At 43.3% G+C, this 19,970-nt stretch overlaps 2 protein-coding genes, 1 long non-coding RNA gene and 1 other non-coding gene across 11 annotated transcripts in view; 3 read left to right on the forward strand and 1 right to left on the reverse strand.

Moving 5' to 3' along the window:
* Window positions 1-1,848: 1,848 nt before the first annotated feature.
* Window positions 1,849-4,559, forward strand: LOC110306259. Its single transcript, XR_002379240.2, has 2 exons — window positions 1,849-2,184; window positions 4,439-4,559. It is a non-coding gene; the product is annotated as an uncharacterized LOC110306259 (long non-coding RNA).
* LOC115032652 lies at window positions 4,228-4,324 on the forward strand. The gene has a single exon (XR_003838285.1). It is a non-coding gene; the product is annotated as a Z30 small nucleolar RNA (small nucleolar RNA).
* A 631-nt stretch (window positions 4,560-5,190) lies between the features above and the next one.
* Pex12 (peroxisomal biogenesis factor 12) lies at window positions 5,191-9,111 on the reverse strand. Of its 4 annotated transcripts, none has more exons than XM_021178164.2 (4): window positions 9,045-9,111; window positions 8,428-8,665; window positions 7,600-8,153; window positions 5,191-6,557 (listed from the first exon to the last, which is right to left on the reverse strand). In XM_021178164.2, the coding sequence occupies exons 2-4, from the start codon at window positions 8,551-8,553 to the stop codon at window positions 6,158-6,160; spliced, it is 1,080 nt and encodes a 359-aa protein (XP_021033823.1). In that variant the 5' UTR covers window positions 8,554-8,665; window positions 9,045-9,111; the 3' UTR covers window positions 5,191-6,157. The 4 variants fall into 4 exon arrangements, with proteins under 4 accessions (XP_021033823.1, XP_021033825.1, XP_021033822.1 ...); XM_021178166.2 differs by having other exon boundaries at window positions 8,973-9,105; XM_021178163.2 differs by having other exon boundaries at window positions 8,845-9,105.
* The window catches only part of Ap2b1 (adaptor related protein complex 2 subunit beta 1), a 107,495-nt gene continuing 96,616 nt past the window's right edge, over window positions 9,092-19,970 (forward strand). For 2 of the 5 annotated variants that reach the window (XM_021178162.2, XM_021178157.2), the window contains exons 1-2: window positions 13,076-13,242; window positions 18,628-18,687. In XM_021178162.2, coding sequence (XP_021033821.1) covers window positions 18,651-18,687 — 37 coding nt within the window. In that variant the 5' untranslated portion in view covers window positions 13,076-13,242; window positions 18,628-18,650. Of the gene's footprint in view, window positions 9,196-13,075; window positions 13,243-15,933; window positions 15,953-18,627; window positions 18,688-19,970 lie in introns of those variants that run through there. The other 3 variants (XM_021178158.2, XM_021178160.2, XM_021178159.2) reach the window with 3 other exon arrangements.

Genomic DNA, 19,970 nt, shown 5'->3' on the forward strand with positions numbered 1-19,970 from the left:
GAGAAAGCCAGGGGAAGCAAGCCAGTAAAGAACATCCCTCCATGGCCTCTGCATCAGCTCCTGCTTCCTGACCTGCTTGAGTTCCAGTCCTGACTTCCCTTGGTGATGAACAGCAGTATGGAAGTGTAAGCTGAATAAACCTTTTTCTCCCCAAGTGCTTCTTGGTCATGATGTTTGTGCAGGAAGAGAAACCCTGACTAAGACAGATGGCCTAGTATAGGGGACACTTTGTTACTTCCTATGCTCCCTTTCATTTCTTTGAGACCCTTTGCCAATCCCCTGTCCTGTCGATCATCACAATCCTTGTTTGCCATCTCTCCATTTCCACTGTCATTATCACTTAAGACTCTTCTTAGCTCTTGAGATCAGTTTTAGAGTGTTTACACTGTCCCACTCTGAACACACGTGTACACTGTTTCCTTAAATATTACTCTGATCACTTCATTACTTGGCCTCTGAAATATTCAGTCTCCCTCTACTCTAAGTATCTTCAAGTTTGTGCTCTTAGCAAAGTCTCAGCCTGTCTTCCTAATACTAACACAGGAGTCCTTAAACTGCAGTGACTCAGAATTGTTCCTGGAGTGCTTGAAGTATTCTACTGGGGCAGTTATGGGTCACAATCAATTTGGAGTTTTTAACTGTTACTTTTTTACACTGGACGACGGACGATTAACAGAGTCTTTGTTTCTAGAGTTCATGGAATTTTGAGAAGCACCCCAACGATGATTTTTAGCTTTGCCATTTGGAAAACTAGATTTTGCCATTTGGAAAACTAGATTTTTCAGCTAACTCATCTTGAGTTTAATAATTTTCTCAATCTTTCTGTCTCTCTCCCCAGGGTCTTTCTCTCTATACTTCTGACTATCCTGGAGCTCCCTATTAAATCAAGGTGGTCTCAAACTCACAGATATGCTTCTGCCTCCTCCTAAGTACTGGGTTTAAAGGTGTGCATCACCACGCCAGTGGGGAATCTCCTAATTCTTTTTTTTTTTTTTTTTTTTTTTTTTAAGATTTATTTATTTTATTATATGTAAGTACGCTGTCTTCAGACATCCCAGAAGAGGGCGCCAGATCTTGTTGCGGATGGTTGTGAGCCACCATGTGGTTGCTGGGATTTGAACTCTGGACCTTCGGAAGAGCAGTCGGGTGCTCTTACCCACTGAGCCATCTCACCAGCCCCGAATCTCCTAATTCTTAAGGCTCTTCAGGACCTAAATGAAATGCCTCTTCTCCCAGGAGATCGTCCGTGCTGGTCTTGACAATTTGATATTTAGCTGCACTTTTCACAGGGCATCTTTATTTAGAATGTCCAACACCAGGGTTTGATTACCGGCACCCACATGGCAGCTCACAAACATCTGTAACTCCAGTTCCATAAGATCTGACACCTGTTTCTGACCTGCGGGCTCTGTGTTGGCATAGTGCACAGACATGAATGCAGGCAAAACACACATATATAATCATAAATAGATCATTTTTAAAATCTGTTTTTAAAAAAAAAAGTGTTCAAGATAGGAGTCTCTCTCCTCTCCCCATTCTCCATCGAAGCAATGGTAAAATCACTATGCCTAACAGTCACCCGGAGTCCGTGAGTAGAGAATTGTAGGAAGAAGAAAACCAGCATCGCTTTCTGAGCAGAAACCACAGGCCTAAGTCGCGGAACCCAGACCCAGACGCCTAGAAAGCCCGGGGAAGCAGCCTCCACCTTTAGGTCAACTCCACCCCTTGCTTTCACTTCATCTTTCGATTGGCTGCTCTTCATGCAGGCACCGCCTTATAGTTGTCACGTGAAGCTCTGGCTGCCGTGGGATTGGCTTACTGACGCGCGCGGGGCTGTGGGATGCAGGCCCGAAGAGGCGGAGGGGAGAGGACGCGGGAAGCCAGTGTGCTCCGGACGCAGTGTCCTAGTGCTCGATTGGGTCATCCTCTGCAGCGCTGATTGTCCCTGTCCAAGACTGCGGAATGAAGAATCCAGGCTGGGAGCCGGTTGAAGCCCCGACTCCGTCCTCAGTCCTCTTTCCCTACCAAGGATGGCTTCAGGCTCCCGAAGTTGGCGGGTTTGGACTTTTATCTCTTTTTTTTGCTTTGAGAACCTGTGTGTAAGCCCTCTCTGGTCAGCAAAGGAATCTGTGCCGAGCGCCATGAATTAGAGGATGGAGGAATGAGTGCTTGAAGATGCCCGAGGTATGGTCCTTATCCGTGTGACATTTGGAGCTAAGCTGGCGTTATAAATTGTGCTCATGCATTTCTAATTAAAAGCCATGGGATTAGGCTTACCGAGGTCACTTAATTGAACCCTTATGTTCCAGGCTGTTAACACTGTTCCCCAGTTCTTTAGGAACTCAGTGAGATGGGGCTGGTGGGAGAGATGGGGGGAAAACTCGTGAACTGGCGCATAGTTGGCACACCAGTTGCCATGGCTGTGAGGCAGAGAACTAGGTACCTGCTGGCATGGCAGGAGCTTGGGATCAGGTACCACCATGTCTGTCTGGATCTTTAAGCTTAATTGGTTTCACACTTTGCTTTTGTAATTCAAAGGGCAGAGCCTTCCTTTGGGATTAATCGAGATAAGGTTTCCTACGTAAAGTGGCAGCAGTATGGAGAGGCAGAGCTGACGAGCAGGAAGGGTTTCTCTGGGGCAGGGGAACACAAGCTCTAATAATAGATTTGAGAACTTTAATAGTCTAGGTCGGGTGGTCTGTAAGACTCGTTAGGATTATGTTATTAACTAGTCAAGGGTTAAATGGGTTATTTTGGGTTTTTTATTTTGTTTTTAAAAGATTTATTTATTTCATGTATATGGGTACACTGTCGCTGTCTTCAGACATACTAGAGGAGGCCCATTACAGATGGTTGTGAGCCACCATGTGGTTGCTGGGAATTGAACTCAGAACCCCTGGAAGAGCAGTCAGTGCTCTTAACCACTGAGCCATCTCTCCAGTCCCTTTATTTTGTTTTAAAGACAGAGTCTGTATAGCTAGCCCACAATGGCCTCAAACTCAGGATTCTTCTGCCCCAGCCTCCCAAAGCAGTAGGATTACAGGTGTAACCACCACAACCCCTGGCTTGATTTTTGTTGTTTTGGAGGTTGTTTGGTTGTGGTGATGGTCGTTCTGGGATTGACCTAAGGCCTCATTCATGGTTTTGAAATCCCTTGAATACCAAAGTGGTTTGTATATTATTTCCTGGGCCATGGGGAGAAAGTGGATGCTTTAGTGACTGAATTACACTTTTATAGGTTTAAAGGTTATATATATATATGTTGGAATCCAGGGAAAACAGAGGCAGAAGACCCACTGAATCACAGTGTTGTGAAACAGATGAGCTTTAAATCAGTTATTGGTCCTCTGCAAGAGCAGCCAGTGCTCTGAACTACTGAGCCATCTCTCCAGTGCCTGTAGTTTCACCTATTATTAGTAAAGGGTGGATGTTGAGAAGTTAGAAGTGGAAAAATAGAAACCTGGTATTCAGACCACAGTCCTCTTCCTAATTCTGCTATTAAGTGGAATAGAGCTTTAGCAGACCCTAACCTTTCAAGAGTTTTTGACTGAAATTAGGAGATTCTGGTAGGAAAATAATTATGATGTAGAGCTTTGCTTGTTCACTGTACACTTTCCTGTGTTGCTCAAGACTCCTTGGCTCCCGTCTTACCCTCTGGAGTAGCTGGAGCTGCAAGCACGAGTCACTGTGCCTGACATTGTGACTATGTTTTTTATCTTCCTTGGCAGTTGAAGTCTATGTTAAATGAGTAATAGTTAGGAAATCTTTTCTACAGCTACTACTTTTTTAGACTATGTGTCTCTTAACAGATATCCCTAAGATTTTGTCAAAATAAATGGAGGTTGGACTCATGTAAATAACAACAAAACCTTTTTGTTGCTGTTTGAGACAGGGTCTTGTTATGTAGCTCTGAGGGCTGTCCTGAAACGCACTGTGTAGAACTCAAACTCACAGAGCTCCTACAGCCTCAGCTTCCCAAGTGCTGAGATTAAAGATGTGCACCACTGTGCTTGGCTCGAAAAACTTTTGAGTGATAAATGCTTCTCCACTCTGTGTTGTGAAAACAAAAAAGCTCTCTACTCACAAAAAACCAAAAACTTTCTTTTATTTTTTTATAGCAGCTATTTACCACATAGTGGAAAGTATTGAAACTCAAAAGTTGAAGCATGTGAGAGTAGCTTTTTGGGTATGTAAGCCTACATTTGACTGGATATGTGAAATGGAGCCATGCAATGATGAGTGAAGTACAGTCTGACCTGGTATTGCCATTGCTTGGGCGCTGGCTCTGACCAGGGTGTGACCCCTTAATCTTCTCTCTGAGCTGATTCTGCTGACCACATTTGGGTATTTGAACCTCTGTGGATCCTGGCTTATAATGTGTAAGAGTATTTCTTTTGTATCCTTTGAATTACTGATACTTTCATGTTTTCCTTCTTAGGTCCAGGTGAGAAATCAGGGTTGAAAACTGCATGGAGGATTCATCATTTCTGCCCTGAATTGGAATCAATTTCTTATTGACTTATTATTACTGTATTAAAAGTGTTTTTAATTAACCATGGTATTTGTTTGGGTAAGATCTTTATTTTGGTAAGTTTTTTGTTTGTTTGTTTTGCAAATTTTTTTTTAATTTATTTTTTATTTTATTTATTTTTTTGGTTTTTCAAGACAGGGTTTCTCTGTGTAGCCCTGGCTGTCCTGGCACTCACTTTGTAGACCAGGCTGGCCTCGAACTCGAAATCCGCCTGCCTCTGCCTCCCGAGTGCTGGGATTAAAGGTGTGGGCCACCAGTTTTTACAAGAGCTTATAAATGATCATATACTCTCCTTCTGGTAAAAGCTTCAATATTTTTAAATCTACAGGATGGATAATCTATTTTAAACTTAGTAAAGTTATATCATCTTCATGGTGCCAGCAATTATGCTCTCAATTGCCAGCATGAATCACAGTAGGCACTTGCAAATTATTTTCATCTAGCTTGCATTAATGATTTTTCAAAAGCTGTTTCTTCACCAGCTTGTCCATCCAATGTCATAAATCTTCCTAAACAAGCAACTAAACTTTTGTTTCTGGCAAACGTTATTTCATACAAGGTGGTATCTGTGTTGTTAGAACAGGATTTTTGTTCTAATTATTGAATTTGTCTTTTTAAAAAGCAAAACTTTAATAGGTACAGAAAAACTTCAAGAAGTCAATGGTGATCTGAATGGAAATTTATTTAAACCCCTGAAGTAATCTTTTGGGTTTCCACATAATCATGACATCATGGAACAATTCTTTCCCAGAATCATGTATTATTAAAATTTGACTTAAATGTTTCATAGAAACTTTCATAATACCTAGCTTGATTCATATCAACTGAGCAAACTGCCAGTTGAGCAAACTCATGAGAGCAAGCAGAAAGCTTCTGCCCCTCATTAAATCTTCACTAGGTAGGCATCAAGTAAACATTAGATAAGTATTTTACTGCATCTCACCATTGCTTGCTAGTTTCCATTCATATTGAAATTCCCAGACTTCTCCCTATAAACAAACCCTATCACAAGACAGACAGGTATGGATCATCAAGGAAATCTTCAAATGCTGTTAAACTGTGGTAGATGTTAGTAAGTCATGACAGATGGAAGGGGCTTTTCTCTAAAGCATTTCTATAAAGAGAAAGTCCATGTCTGATAAAGCCTCTAATTCAAAAGTAGAGAAATGTTTTCTAAAGAGAAGGCCTGCTTCCCAAACCACTTGCTTTATAAGGTCTAACCTGAGGTTTCCTGTGCTATTTTATCCCTCTTAATCAGTCTCTCACTTTCATTTTACTTTTGACAGTCTCCCTATGGTGGCCTTGAACTCAAAATCCTGCCTCCATCTCCAGAGTGTTGATACTATACTACCACATCCAACCTAAAACCTTACTCTTAAGTGAGGTGGTCTTTTATAACTCACCTCCACATTGGCCCTCACACCACCTATAATCCTGATCCTCCTGCTTAACCAGCTTGGTAGAGAGCAAACCAAAAGGTTAGGATTCGAATGGATACATCCTTTTAACTCCTTAAAGTCAACATAGTTATGAATCAGGGAAGTATCACTGTTGTCTGCCATACTAAAACCGACTCGTGGCCTTGGAGTATAGAACTTGAGCGGTGAGATAATGCACTAAGTTCTTTCAGTTCTCTGGAGAGTAGAGTTTAATTAGATGCTGGACTTCTGTTGGATACCCTGTAATGGGACAGGCTTGGTGACTCCTCACATAATTAAACACACAGCGGTAACAGAATACATAGCCAGAGGTGGCAAGAACCGTATCATTCACTCGAGTTTTACGACAGAGTGGGCACACTGTTTTCATTTTGGGTAAGAGGGGAGAATCAGAGTTGTAGTCTAGGTGTACAGGTGGTGGTGGAGTGGGCAGGGCAGTCAGTGATTTGATGGCTTCTTGGTTCTCAGAAGAGTACCACCAGTCAAGAAACTGCAGGAAGAACACACCCACAGAGAGGCCAGTCGAGAGGGATAAGGCAACACCTCCCACAGCTTTCTTCAGAGCTGACTTTATCTTCTCGCCAATGCTGTTGGGAAAGGAGAGCAAGAGGCAAAGAATATAGTTTATTTGTATGTGGTCACAGAGTAACTACTATAGGTACAGTTCCACACTTGATGTGCTAGAGGGTCTGTTGTAAGCCAGTGTATATCTAAACTCTGCTGTTCTGGTTTTTAAAAGATTTATGTTTGTGTCTGCTTGTTTGTACACACACCACATGCATGCAGGTGCCGTCTGGGCCAGTTGTAAGCTGCCACATATGGGTTCTGGGGATTGATCTCTGTTCCTCTGGAAGAGCAGTACATGCCATTTACATAACCACTGTGCCATTTCTCCTGCTGTACCCCCAAACTGGTTTTTTTTTTTTTTTTTTTTTTTGGTTTTTCGAGACAGGGTTTCAGTGTGTAGCCCTGGCCATCCTGGAACTTACTTTGTAGACCAGGCTGGCCTTGAACTCAGAAATCCGCCTGCCTCTGCCTCCCAAGTGCTGGGATTAAAGGCATGCGCCACCACACCCGGCTCCCCAAGCTGTTTTTAACAACAGAAACTTAGGTTTTGATTTGAGAAAGGCATCAGACACTTAACTTTAGAGAATTTTTAAATGGAAGATAGATAATCCATCCAGAAGAAGCAGTTTACCTAAAAAGTAACTTAATCAACACTGGGATGCATACATGTTGAACTTGTGAGAGAATTAACACTCCACAAAGGTAATGTTGCATCCTTAGTAAGAAGTCTTTAGGATTAATTATATCGCTTTGCCTTGAATCTTTGCTCTGCCATCTTCTGGCTAGTGGTTCCCTCAACTGTTAAATGAAGCCACTGCATTTAATTCAGGTTGTGATGAGGCATAAGGTAATGTACACAAAGCAAATACCACGCATGGGGCTCTTACATACACCAAGCATGCACAAAGGTGTGCCTATTATGATGAGAAAGGTCACCGGGATGGTGGCCCATGCTTTATGGATGTGAGGAATAACTTCTGTGATTTAATAGCTAGGGTAAACCGGATGATTAGTACAAAATTTCAAATTTTGTTCATAAAGGGGTTTTAGGAATGGCCTTACCTTCTGACAGGCTCCTGCATTGCACTGGCTTCAACCAGTCTCTGTTTGATAGCTTGCATGTCCTGAGCTGTCAGTCGAGCTAGCCGAACTCCAGCCAGTTTCAGCAGGGGAGAGTGATGCTCAGCTTTCCCCAGGATGTAACGCAGTTGTTGTGTAAGAAACCAGCCTTCCCAGGCCATGTTAACAAAAGGGTAGGCCGCCAGGAAGGCTCTGTAGAATCGTTTCCAGCGAGAAGAAGGGGGGTGAATAGAGTATTCATCTTCTTCTCTCAAGCTAGAAGTCAGCTTCTCCAGCTTCACTTTCAAATAGGGAAGAAGGACAAGGAACATGGCAGATTTCCAGAGGTGTTCCTTGGGAAGACCAGCACTGGCCGGTCTCTGAAGCTGCAGCGAGCTCCCTGCCACAATCCGCTTTAAGCCATAAAAGTGTTCAGAAAATGAGGCACTAGTTCTAGAAAGATAATGCTGCTGGAGCAGGAAGTCTAGCAGAGTGAAGATTTCATCAAACCACCGCCAGAGGAAGCCGTAGTGCGCAGGATTTGATTCTGCAAGAACCTGATGCAAAAACATTTTATTACAGTCTTCAGTTTGTATTCACATCAGCCCTTTCCTTTTAAATTCAATACACCTGGCTTAAGTAATTGGCTTTTGGGGTATAGTCTGAGTTCCTGAGGTCCTAGGAATGGAGTACAGAGCTCTTTGAATGGATGCCCATTAAGTCCTGGATACAAATGACACATGGCGATCATTGCAAACTTAGGGTTACTAGTAAAATGTTTGGAGTTTTATCTAGTCATCCCTGAAACGTTTCAGAGAAGTAATACCTTACCTTGACCACATGCTGAAGAGCGGGTCTCACTGCTGTCATTAAGCTGTCCTGTGCTACCACCTCAAAGATGGATGGCTGGTCGTCCGCCACCGAAGCAGTTGTGATGTGAGCCCCATGCTCAGCCATAGTGTCTTGTGTGAACTGGGATTCACTTTTCCCACGAACACTCTAGTGAGCATGAACTTGTTTTTGTATCAAACGGGTGCTGAGTCTTAGTCCTTCTGCATGGCACCTGAAACTAAAAATTGAATTTTACAGGAGTGAAAAATCAACGGGGGGGGGGGTGGGGGTGGGGGGAGGGGGAAGAGAAAGCTTATATGGAGGCGGAGGGGAGGGAGTCTCAAAGTAAGGACTGTTAACTCCGGAGCTGGGGACGTGGCACGTGGGGTCTGGGGAATGACTTGTCAAATGCTGCACCTCACAGGGCAGAGCGTGACTCGGAGGCGGGGGGTGGGCCAAGAAACGTGTCGCTCGAGCCGCAGTCCCGGAGCTGCGAAGCCGGGCTCCGGCGGCTGCCTGAGAAGCGCCCGTCCTTGCTTGCTGACCTCGGGCACCGAGCAGAGGACCCGTGACGCCACCTGCGAAAGGAGGACTCGGCTTTGTGACCGAAACCGTACCCGGAAACAGAAGCTCCGAGGACCTCCACACGGCGGGCGGAAGACAGGCGCTCTAGCATCGAATGTAGCCCTGAGCCGGAACTCGGGAACTCTATGACCAACTGGGACTTCCGTTTCCGCCCCCCTGACGACGAGGCGACGGGTTAGTGCAGTGAGTGCATTCTGTTCCTGGTTAGATCTGAGCGAAGCTTCCTGAGGGCGGTACTCGAGCCTCTGTGCCGAGCTGGGGTCCCTGCCTGACACCGGTTGCCACGGGAGATCAAGCCAGGTCCTTTCTGCCAGGTGGTGTTTAGCTCAAAGTCGGCCACCTTCCCGAGTATTACAGTCAGTTATCAGCAAGTTTTACTAAAATGACAAAAGATACATTCTCCTTGCCTATCAGAATTTAGGACGGTTACTTTTCCTTACAGACAGCTTAACTTGTCATCCATGTGTAAAATTCAGTTATAGCTCTAGGCACATTCTGCTAGATGAAATTGATTCCTGCCCTCCAGCTCAGTAGGTATTAACAGTATCAATACAGTGCAAGGATCGTTATGATTCTCGAACTGAATAGTAGCATTCAGCTCTAGAGGACCTTAGGGTGTAAACGTAGGCAATTGATTTGTATAATGAGAACCTTATAAAGGGATTGGTTTTAGTTTCAATTTCAATTTTGAAGTTTTTTTTTTTTTTTTTTTTTTTTTTTTTTTTTTTTTTTTTTTTTTTTTTTTTTTTTTTTCGAGACAGGGTTTCTCTGTGTAGCCCTGGCTGTCCTGGAACTCACTCTGTAGACCAGGCTGGCCTCGAACTCAGAAATCCGCCTGCCTCTGCCTCCCGAGTGCTGGGATTAAAGGCGTGCGCCACCAACGCCCGGCTGAAGTTTTTTATAGTTCTAAAATATCCATACTTCACTAAAGTCGCTGTCAGAAGTGCAGTTGTTGAATTTCTAAAAAGTATTAAGGATTTTTTGTTTTGTTTTAAATAATGTTTGTTTCAGCTTGAGTTTTTTGTCTTGTTTGTTTGTTTTTTGTTGTTTTTTCGAAACAGGGTTTCTCTGTGTAGCCCTGGCTGTCCTGGAACTCACTCTGTAGACCAGGCTGACCTCGAACTCAGAAATCCGCCTGCCTCTGCCTCCCGAGTGCTGGGATTAAAGGAGTCTGCCACCACGCCCAGCTTCAGTTTAAGAGTCTTAAGGTTTATGTATATATCCTTGGCTAGCATTCAAATTGGCTTTCAGGCTCAGCCTTGAGTTTTAAGGACCAGAGAACTACATAAAGCATCTGGTAAATACCGCATGCTGACCAATGGGGTCTTAATTTTAGAAAGATTTTTAGGTGTACTAGTATTTGCTGGCACGTATATGTATGTGCCACATGCAGCCTGGTAACTGCAAAGGTCAAAAAAGTATGTTCGATTCTCTGGAACTGGAGTTACAGACCATGTGTGTGCTGGGAACCAAAGTCAGGTCCTCTGCAAGAGCAACCAGTGCTGTTAACCACTGAGCCATCTCTCCAGCCCACTGAGCATCTCTCTAGCAGTTTATGCTTTTAAGTGAATAGCAAAAACACACAGCTAAGAAACAGCTAAAACAGGTAGAAAATGAAACATTTGCATCAATTAAGGTTTTTAGTTGCAAAGAACAGAAGCAGGCTATTTTAAAACAAAAGGAACTTAAACTCTAGGTGGGGAGGCTGGAGAGATGATGGGCAGGTGAGAGCACTTGTTGCTCTTGCAGAGAGCCTGAGTTCAGTTTTCAGCACCCACATTCAGAGGCTCACAACTAACTGTAAGTCCAGCTCCAGGGATACAGTGCTCTCTCTGGTCTCCTGAGGTACCTGCACATACTTGTACAGATTCAACATTTAAATGGAGTAGCTCACAAAATAAGATGGCTCAAAAAGAACAGGACTATATAACTCCCTTAGAGTTCTCTCTAGCAAGAATTAGTAACATTCCATCCAAGTAACCTTGTTACAGTGAATGAGTGTCAAGTGGTCATTGTGTCCACGAATCAGATTCTTCTGACAGAGGTGCTGGCATATATATATATGTAACCCCAGCGCCTGAGGCAGTGGGCTAACTGGCAGTGAGGAAAGGGGCAAAGAGGTGAAAGGGGGAGGAAGGGGGAAAACACCCATTTGAGCAATCTTGGTTTAAAGTTGAGCAATCATGGTTAGTCAGAGGGTCAAAATTTCCTGATTAATGGACCCACAAGACTACTCTATAAAAAGGAAACTGTAATTATTACATGAGAAAAGGAAAAAGTTAAAAATAGTATGTCCTGGTTGGTTATATAACTCAGTGGTAGGACGTGTGTGAAGCCCTAGGATCCTTTCCCAGTTCTGGAAAGAAAAATAGTGCCAGTTTTTAGTCACCAAATAATACATTAAAATTCCCAGTCTCAAATGTGTAGTCTAATAGAAGGCACATGATTAACATTTCTATTAGAAAGCATTAAAGGCTAAGCTTGACCATCAGGTTTGGAGATCTTAAATATATATTAAACGTAAGTTACATAGGAAATTATTTAATATATGCTCAGTAAATAACTTAAATGTAATTGGGTTAAGTCATCTGTTTTGTTTTTCAAAGACAGTTTTTCTGTGTAGTCCAGGCTGTCCAGGAATTCACATTGTAGACCAGGCTGGCCTTGAACTCACAAAGATCAACTTACCTCTGCCTCCTGAGTGCTGAGGTTAAAGGCTTGTGCCACCACACCCAGTTGCCTTGATTTTTTTTTTTTAAAGATTTATTTATTTATTACATGTAAGTACACTGTAGCTGTCTTCAGACACTCCAGAAGAGGGCGCCAGATCTCGTTACGGATGGTTGTGAGCCACCATGTGGTTGCTGGGATTAGAACTCTGGACCTTCGGAAGAGCAGTCGGGTGCTCTTACCCACTGAGCCATCTCACCAGCCCGATTTTTTTTGTTTTTAATATATAAAGTTTTTTTTTGTTGTTGTTTTTTTTTTTTTTATGTACACAAGTACACTGTAGCTGTCTTCAGACACCAGAAGAGGGCATCAGATCCCATTACAGATGGTTGTGACCCACCATGGGATTGCGTGGGAATTGAACTCAAGACCTCTGGAAGAGCAGCCAGTGCTCTTAAACACTGAGTCATCTCTCCAGTCCTGCCATGAGTTTTTTGGTTTTTGTTTTTTAAGTTTCAAATCTGGGGGGCTGGAGAGATGGTTTAGTGGTTAAGATCCCTGGCTGCTCTTTCAAAGGACCTGGATTTAGTTACCAGCTCCCGCATAGCAGCTCACAGCTGTCTGAAATTCCAGTTCCAGGGGAACAAACACTCTCACATACATACATGCAGGCAAAACACCAATGCACATTAAAAAACAAAATGAAAAAAAAAAGTTGTTCAATAGTAGATTGAGAGGAGCCTGCACCACTAAGCCTTGGAGTCCAGGTATATAGATAGAGAAGTTCAAAGTGCTCTAGAGGCAGAAAGAGGCAAGAGGGCTTAGTTTCAGCTTGTCTGAGTTCCATAGCCCGACGTTGGTCTTTCTTTTCTTTTGAAGCTGGACATGGTAACGAAATGCCTGTACCAGTTTAGTTTCCTAATGAAACCTGTATCCACAACCTGTTTTAGGTACCTTATACTGCTCAAGCCTAAGGGCGGGGCAGGAAGGGGGCGCTAATAAGTTCCTCTAGTCTTGTTCAATGTATGGATTTAAACTCAGATCTGAATGTTTCTTAGCCATCTTTGAGTCGCTGTCTCCTAGTTCATCTGTCCGTCTGTAGTCCTGGTTTCTATCACCACTATGGGCTTCTTAACCTTACAAGCAAATTAGCTGAGGTTTGTGTTTGAGCAAATAGGATATCTCACACAGGTTTCACAAAAATCTTGTTCACGGGAATAAATCCCGAAAATACCCACTTATTGAAGATATCCGGTGGGAAAGCAACTGCGAGTCTCCTGAGTGTATAGGCAACTGCCCTATCCCTGAGAAAGGGAAACCTTTCCGTTGCTGAGGCGACAGACACAACCTGGCCGTTTGGTTCTCCCGCGCACCCAGATGACGTCAGGCGGCGAGATTCTCTTACGCCAAAGCTTCCGGCTCACCATCTTTGTCCCTGGCAAATTGGGTTTTGCGCAGTGGCTTAGATCTAGAGAGAATCGTGACGGGCAGGAAACCATTACACCACCACCCCGGCTGTGCTCTCCGTCTGCCGCCGCCGCCACCCCGCCCTTGCCTCCGGTGAGTTCAAGGCGGCTGGCTTTGGGGTGTGCCCCGACTGACTCGCGGTGGTTGTGAGGGAGGGGAGCCCCAAGCCGGGTCATAAGCTCAGGAGGAAAGGAGAGCCGAGGAGCGTGACGGTTGAGGGTGGCAGGAGTCCTCGGGTGTGACCGTTGTGAGGGAGAAGCTGGGAGAAAGTGCCTCCATCGTGGTGGCCTGGGGCTGCGCTCCGGTGGAGCAGCGGGAGTTGGGGGCTTCGGAGCGAAGCAAGGTTCCGAAGACCGGCTTGGGGAGGGCTCAGGCCAGGGGTGTGGTCGCTGGAAGCCGAGGGAGAACCACCCAGCTCTCCCGTTTGGCATCTTTTCATTGAGAAAGAACCTCCGACGTGTCTCCACGACTAGGGAGAAGGGATTCCCGCGACCGATTGGTCACTGAAACCTCTCTTGTCGCACGTATTTGGGGTTTAGAGGCATCTCTCCTTACCTAGTGAAAAATTGGACAGATTTCTTGACCTGGGGAAGTGGTTAAAGAGAATGGGGACTAAATGTACTTCGAGGAAGGAAGGGGAAACCTGCATAATTGAGTCCACCCCCGCCCCCTGTGTAAGAGGGGAAAATAAATCTTAGCGTGGAATTTTGTTTTTCTTTTTTTCCCCCTCCCTATATTCCCTGGGGTTATCAGGAGCAGTCTAGTTTGGGCAAGGCTGTAAATTCTACTAGAAGTGAAAAAAACCTGGAATTTCCTGCTATTTCTTTATTCTTTGAATTCACAGGATGTATAAGCTTTTTGAGCAGCCCTCTGTTTAGGAGAAGGCTCTTATTAAACTCAAGCAATTTAGTTATGAAGCAGTGTGAATGTGTCATGGATGCTTCGCTGAATTTTTTTTACTTTTAGAAGGGAGATTTTTTTTTTTCTTTTATTTTAGTGGCCAAACCTTTTTTTTTTTTTTTTTGCAACCTTTGTGGTTTAAAAGACAAAGAACACACTATAAGCTCAGTAAGGCTAGTGACTAAGAAGGAAGGTGGCCTCAGAGAGGAACAATTTAAATTATTAACTGCTCTCCTGTGCAGTTCACTGCTTAGCCTTAGGGTGCACTTACAAGGTAATAATAGAAAGCGGCAGGTGAAGTAGGTGCAGCCATCGGTAACACATTCCAGTGATGACTAAGTCTGGCGGGCAGGCGGGCGTGTAACTGAGCAGGTGCCTTGCAGGGTAGACTTCCTGAGAAAGAAAGGGGAGTGTGCACTGCAAACAGCTCAGTCAAGTTGTGTGGTAAATTAAAACAGAGTAAATATCCTGATGAATTAAGATCAGAGAGGTCCCTCAAATCCTTTTCTTCTGGAAAAGATCTTTGTTTTCTTCTCATGGCACACGTTTGAACCATGTTAGACAAGGGGCATTCAGAGGAAGGATAGCATCCCCATTTTTCTTCTTTCCTCCTAGGCTTAAGTTTTCCAAAATGTCCTGGCATTTCATAACAGTTGGGTGTAAGACTGTTGGGCTTCTTCCTTTCCGTATAATCCTATATTAATAAATTAACTTGTAGTTATTCAAATAGAAGCCAGAGGTGGATTTAGCTTTTAACGTTTTATTTCTGACAAGCTAAATTAATCTGAAGCTGCTGCTGTCCTTGTGTTATGAACATTTGGCCAGAAATGGTCTTTATACCACTCATCCTTGTAAGCAGAGGTTACTGCACTGACTTTCTGCTTTAGAGTTTACTGAACTCTGGCAGTATTGACTTCATGTGCAAAGGAGGGCGCAGTGGTCTTGCTAGTGCTAACGCTGGCTGCCATTTTCCAGAGAACCATTTGAAATTAAGACCTTATTAATTTTTTTTTTCTGACTGTATTCTACCCAGCCTATTAATCTTGCTTCACTGCTGAGCTGCTCTTTTGGGGAATTGGAGGAAGGGAAGGCTGGAAGGAGAGAAAGGACTTCGACAACCTATATTTGGCAGAAACTAGGTTATATTAATCTAGATATATAACCTTGTATAGGGAGGCCTGTGAAAGGCAGTGGAGCAATACTGTGGGCGAGGACAAGTCCAGGGATCCTTGCTTTGCCCTGTGGCTGCTCTGTCCTTTAACAATGTCCTCAGGCCACACGATAAGTCAGTCAGTGACCTTTCAGGTTTCATGTTGTATAAGGTTGTGTAAGTTCAAATTCCATTGTGGCTTGTTTATTTCTAGGGATTTCCTGAAAAACAAAAATTTGCCCCTGTAAGATTGAGTTTTGAAGCACTAGGCAAGTTGAAGTTGTGTTTTTCCCATTCTCTTGTGGCTTGTGTGTGTGTGTGTGTGTGTGTTCTACTATAGGCATCAGTGTCTATCCAGCAAGTGTAGTGGGGTTTGGATTAAAAAATAGTTATATGTCATTGTGAGTTGAAAGTCACGGGGACATTAAAGTTCTGTCACTACCACCTCTTCTCCTTTTAATTAAATACTTAAAATTCATGCAAGTATATAATGTATTTTGATCCAGGCCATCCCTGCCCCCCATCCTTCCTTTCTACTGTTGCTTTTGTTTAGACTATCTTCATTTTTTCTTGTCCCTCCCACCCCCTTAAAGCAAGGATAGACTGGATACCTTTTTTCTTTGCCTGTATGATGGTGATTATTTCATCACAATTATTGGCTATGGTGTCAGTTAAATGAGTGATATATTTACCTGCTTTTTTTTTTCCCTTCCTCTCCCCCTTTTGATGATGGAGATGTCTTATACCTGCTAGGTAAGCACTTTAGCATTGAGCTATATCCCTGGTCCAAAATGCCACTGAAGATTGAGCACAGGATTTCTCCTATATATAAGCAAGCCCTCTACTACTGGGCCCTTTATTTATTTATTTTATTTTCACATGGGTATTTTGACTGCATGTAAGTCTGTATACCACTTGTGTATTCAGTGGCTTCAGAGGCCAGAAGAGGGCATCTGATCCCCTTGAACTGGAGTTACAGATGATTATGAGTTGCTAAGTGAATGGCAGGACCGGAACCCAGGTCCTCTGGAAGAACAGCTAGTGCTCTTAACTGTTGAGCCATCTCCAGCCTTATTTTATTTTTAAGATAGACTCTCATTAAAATTTCCAGACCTACCTCAGGTTCCCAAGTAGCTGGTTCTCTTTATCTCTTTTTCTTAGAAAGCAGAGACTTTTGATTTAGGATATATGTTGCAGGCTTCTTTTTATTATTTTATTTTCTGTATACGGGTGTTATTTCTGTGTGTTTTTGTCAGTGTACCACACGTATGTGCCCAGGGAGACCAGAGAGTGTTGGATTCCGATGAGTCTCCCTGTTGGGTGCTAGGAATGAAATCACACTCATCATGAATTGTGTAGGCTGCTAATAAAGCCAGGCCTTAAGGTGACGAACAGAGTTAGAATTTCATGTTATCTGGATATGGTGGCACAAGGCAGAACCAGGAGGATCCCATGCGTAGGAAGCCAGCCTGGTCTTTATAGCAGGTTTCAAGCTTGCCAAGACTATATAGTGACGATCCTATCTCAAAGGAAAAAAATAAATACATGTGAATGGGTAGATATGAGAGCTTTAGAAAACAGAATGCTTTCATGCATTTTTCCCAAGTAAGTGGCTGAAAAACTTTCAAACAAATTTTGTCTTTAAATCTTAGGTTTGAAGTTTTGATGATTCGTGGGATTTTAAATGGTATAACAGCGTTCTGTAGAAACAGTAAAGGTTTTAGCCACAGCTGTGGTGCTCCTGCCGGGCCCTAGTAATTGTTTCTGTACTTTAGCGTTTCCATTTGCATATGTAAACTCATAGATAACTTAAGATTTATATTACAAGTCTTTAAAACAGGGTCTTACTATGTAGCTAGCTCTGACTGGCTCCGGAATTCATTATGTAGATCAAGCTGGCCCTAAACTCAGATCTACCTGTTTATGTGAAGAATTCCTAGCTAGGTGTGGTGGCTCATATCTGTAATCCCCCAGCACCTGGCAGGTAGGGACATGAGAAACAGAATTAAAAGTCATCTTTAGGTACATAGCATGTTTGAGACTATCTTGGGCTACATAATACCTGTCTTTAAAAACAAACAAACAAACAAACAAACAGAAAGAACCATGTGTGGTGTTGTTTGTAAACCTAGCACTCTGGACAGAGGCAGAAGAAGCAGACCTTTGCAAAGTTATGGCCAATCTCTTTTATATAGAGTTTCAGGCCAGCCAGGGCTACATAGGGAGATGCTGTCTCAAAAAGCACAGGTATCTCAGGGGTTAAAAGCACTTGCTGCTCTTGTAGAGGCCCAGTTTCAATTCCCAACACTCAGGTCAGGTGGTTCACAACCATTTGTAACTCTAGGCTTCAGGGCTCCAACTCCTTCCTCTGGCCTTAGTACAGGGGCATACACACAGGTGTACACACATACACATATATAAGTCAATAGTAACAAATATTTAAAAACAAAATTTCCCTGATTTGTCTGTGTTTTATTTAATTTATGCTGTGAATGGATTGATTAGAACATTCTCTGAATTTTTGCTAGAAAGACATGAAAACTTTAATGCAAGTCTCCATGTAACAAATATCAAAATGCTTTTTGCATCCTACATGGTATTCTTTTTTTTGTTTTGTTTAAAGATTTATTTATTTATTTTATGTAAGTATACTGTAACTGTCTTCAGACACCCCAGAAGAGATTCAGTTATCATTACAGATGGTTGTGAGCCACCATGTGGTTGCTAGGATTTGAACTTAGGGCCTTTGGAAGAGCAGTCGGTGCTCTTAACCACTGAGCCATCTCTCCAGCCCCCTACATGGTATTCTGATACTTTCATTTCTTTCCTTTCTGTTTTTTGAGACAGCGTCTTTATGTAGTCCAGGTTCACTTCAAAGTCACTGCTGTGTTTAGGAGGAAGATCTTGACCTCTTGGTCTTCCTGTCTCTATCCCTGGTGCTGGGAGTAAGGAGGCTCATTTTTCTGAGAGCCTTTTTGCAAATACTATTTAATAGGTTGGCAGAATTTTTCTGCTTTTGGGTTTAGGCTGCTTTGAAGTCCATGCTTTGAGTCACTCCATGCGGAGGCAGAGAAGTAACTAGACTTTCCTGATTAGAAATCTTTCAAACTAAGCCTTTGTCTTATGTAATGTCTTAAATGTAAGATGTATTTTCAAAGGTGTCAGGCTTGTCCTTGGAGGCTGCAGAGCCATAGGAGTTGAGATTATTGCCCTAGTCCATTGCCCTTCAGACTTTACCCCTTGAAGTTCCTTGAAGCAAGTTGCAGTTCTTATTTCCCGTGATGCTTGAACCACAAATGGCAGTGGCAATGGGAAGAAGCTACTCATTTTGTTTAAAAGCAGAAATTCTTAAATATAGATGTTCTCAAAATTTGATGTCTTGCTGGAGACATGTAATTGGATCACAGCATTCTTTACTCTTGCCCTAGGTTCACGCTAAAGATCCAGAATCATGACTGACTCCAAGTACTTCACAACCAATAAGAAGGGTAAGTAGGGGAACCTTGTGAGACCTTCCGACTGTTCACTTCAGTTGCTGGGTTAGACTCCCCAAGTAGAATGTTCTGACGTTTTTACACATGCGTTTGCAGTCTCACTAGGAATCTGATGTTTCTACAAATAACTGTATTTTAATAAACTTATTGAAGTGTAGGGGATTTTACATGCTTGCTTTCTAGTGCTGGGGACACACCCTGGTGGGTGCTCTGCCATTGAGCTTACACCTCTTGCTCTTGGCTCGATTTATCCCCTTTGTGGTCAGTAATAGAATACTGGCTTTTACTGAGTGTGGGCTTACAAACTAAGGATTCTTCTTGGGAAAATCTAACTTCCCCAATTGTTTCCACATGGCTCATTTCTAGAAGTATGGCTGGTCCTTCTGTGAGAGCTAGGTTAGTGTCACTGTCCTCAGCTTACTACCACCACCACCCCCCCCCCCCCCCCCCCCCCCCCGCTCCCCCAGCTTGCTCTGCTTCTCAGAATCAGAAGTGCGTGCTTTTGGACCCAGCAGGTCTTCTGTTTGCTGAAGTATTATGGGCCTGGCACCAACTACTGTGCCATTTATCACTCTTCTTTTTGGTGTCTTGGCCTGCTTTTCTGGTGTATGTGTCCTACTCTCTAGTGGCTAACATGCGACAACTTTTCTGGCATAGAATTTGTCTTTGTTTGCCTTGAAGTATTTCCTGGTGCATTTGTCTTCAGACTTGGCTGAGTCTGAGTGTGTATTGTGCACATTTTGCTTAGTTCTTTAACACCAGTGGAGTTACTGATTAAGTACCCGATTTTCACTTAAATCAGAGTAGGTACACAGGGTTCCAAGTAGTCAATCTTGGTTTCTAAATGACATTTTTCAGCCAGGTGTTGGTGGCAAATGCCTATAATCCCAGCACTTAGAGGCAGAGGCAGGTGGATCTCTGAGAGTTGGAGACCAGACTACAAAGCCAGTTCCAGGACAGCCAGGGATACACAGAGAAACCCTGTCTCAAAAAAAAACAAACCAAACCAAACAAAATGATCAGAGTAATGGATAATAACCTAATGAATATAATCAATACATGTGTGACTATATTTAGTATAAATTATAATTTAGGCAAGAGTCAGGATGCTAAAGTTAGTAAGTGGGAAGTTTGATAAGGGACGGGGCATTGATAGGGTTTCACAATATCTTTCAGCAAATTCCTAATTACAATGCCAGGCGTGGTGGTGCACGCCTTTAACCCCAGCACTCGGGAGGCAGAGGCATGCAGATTTCTGAGTTCAAGGCCAGCCTGGT

This window comes from Mus caroli, chromosome 11, assembly GCF_900094665.2.
Source record: "Mus caroli chromosome 11, CAROLI_EIJ_v1.1, whole genome shotgun sequence".
Lineage (NCBI taxonomy): Eukaryota > Metazoa > Chordata > Mammalia > Rodentia > Muridae > Mus > Mus caroli.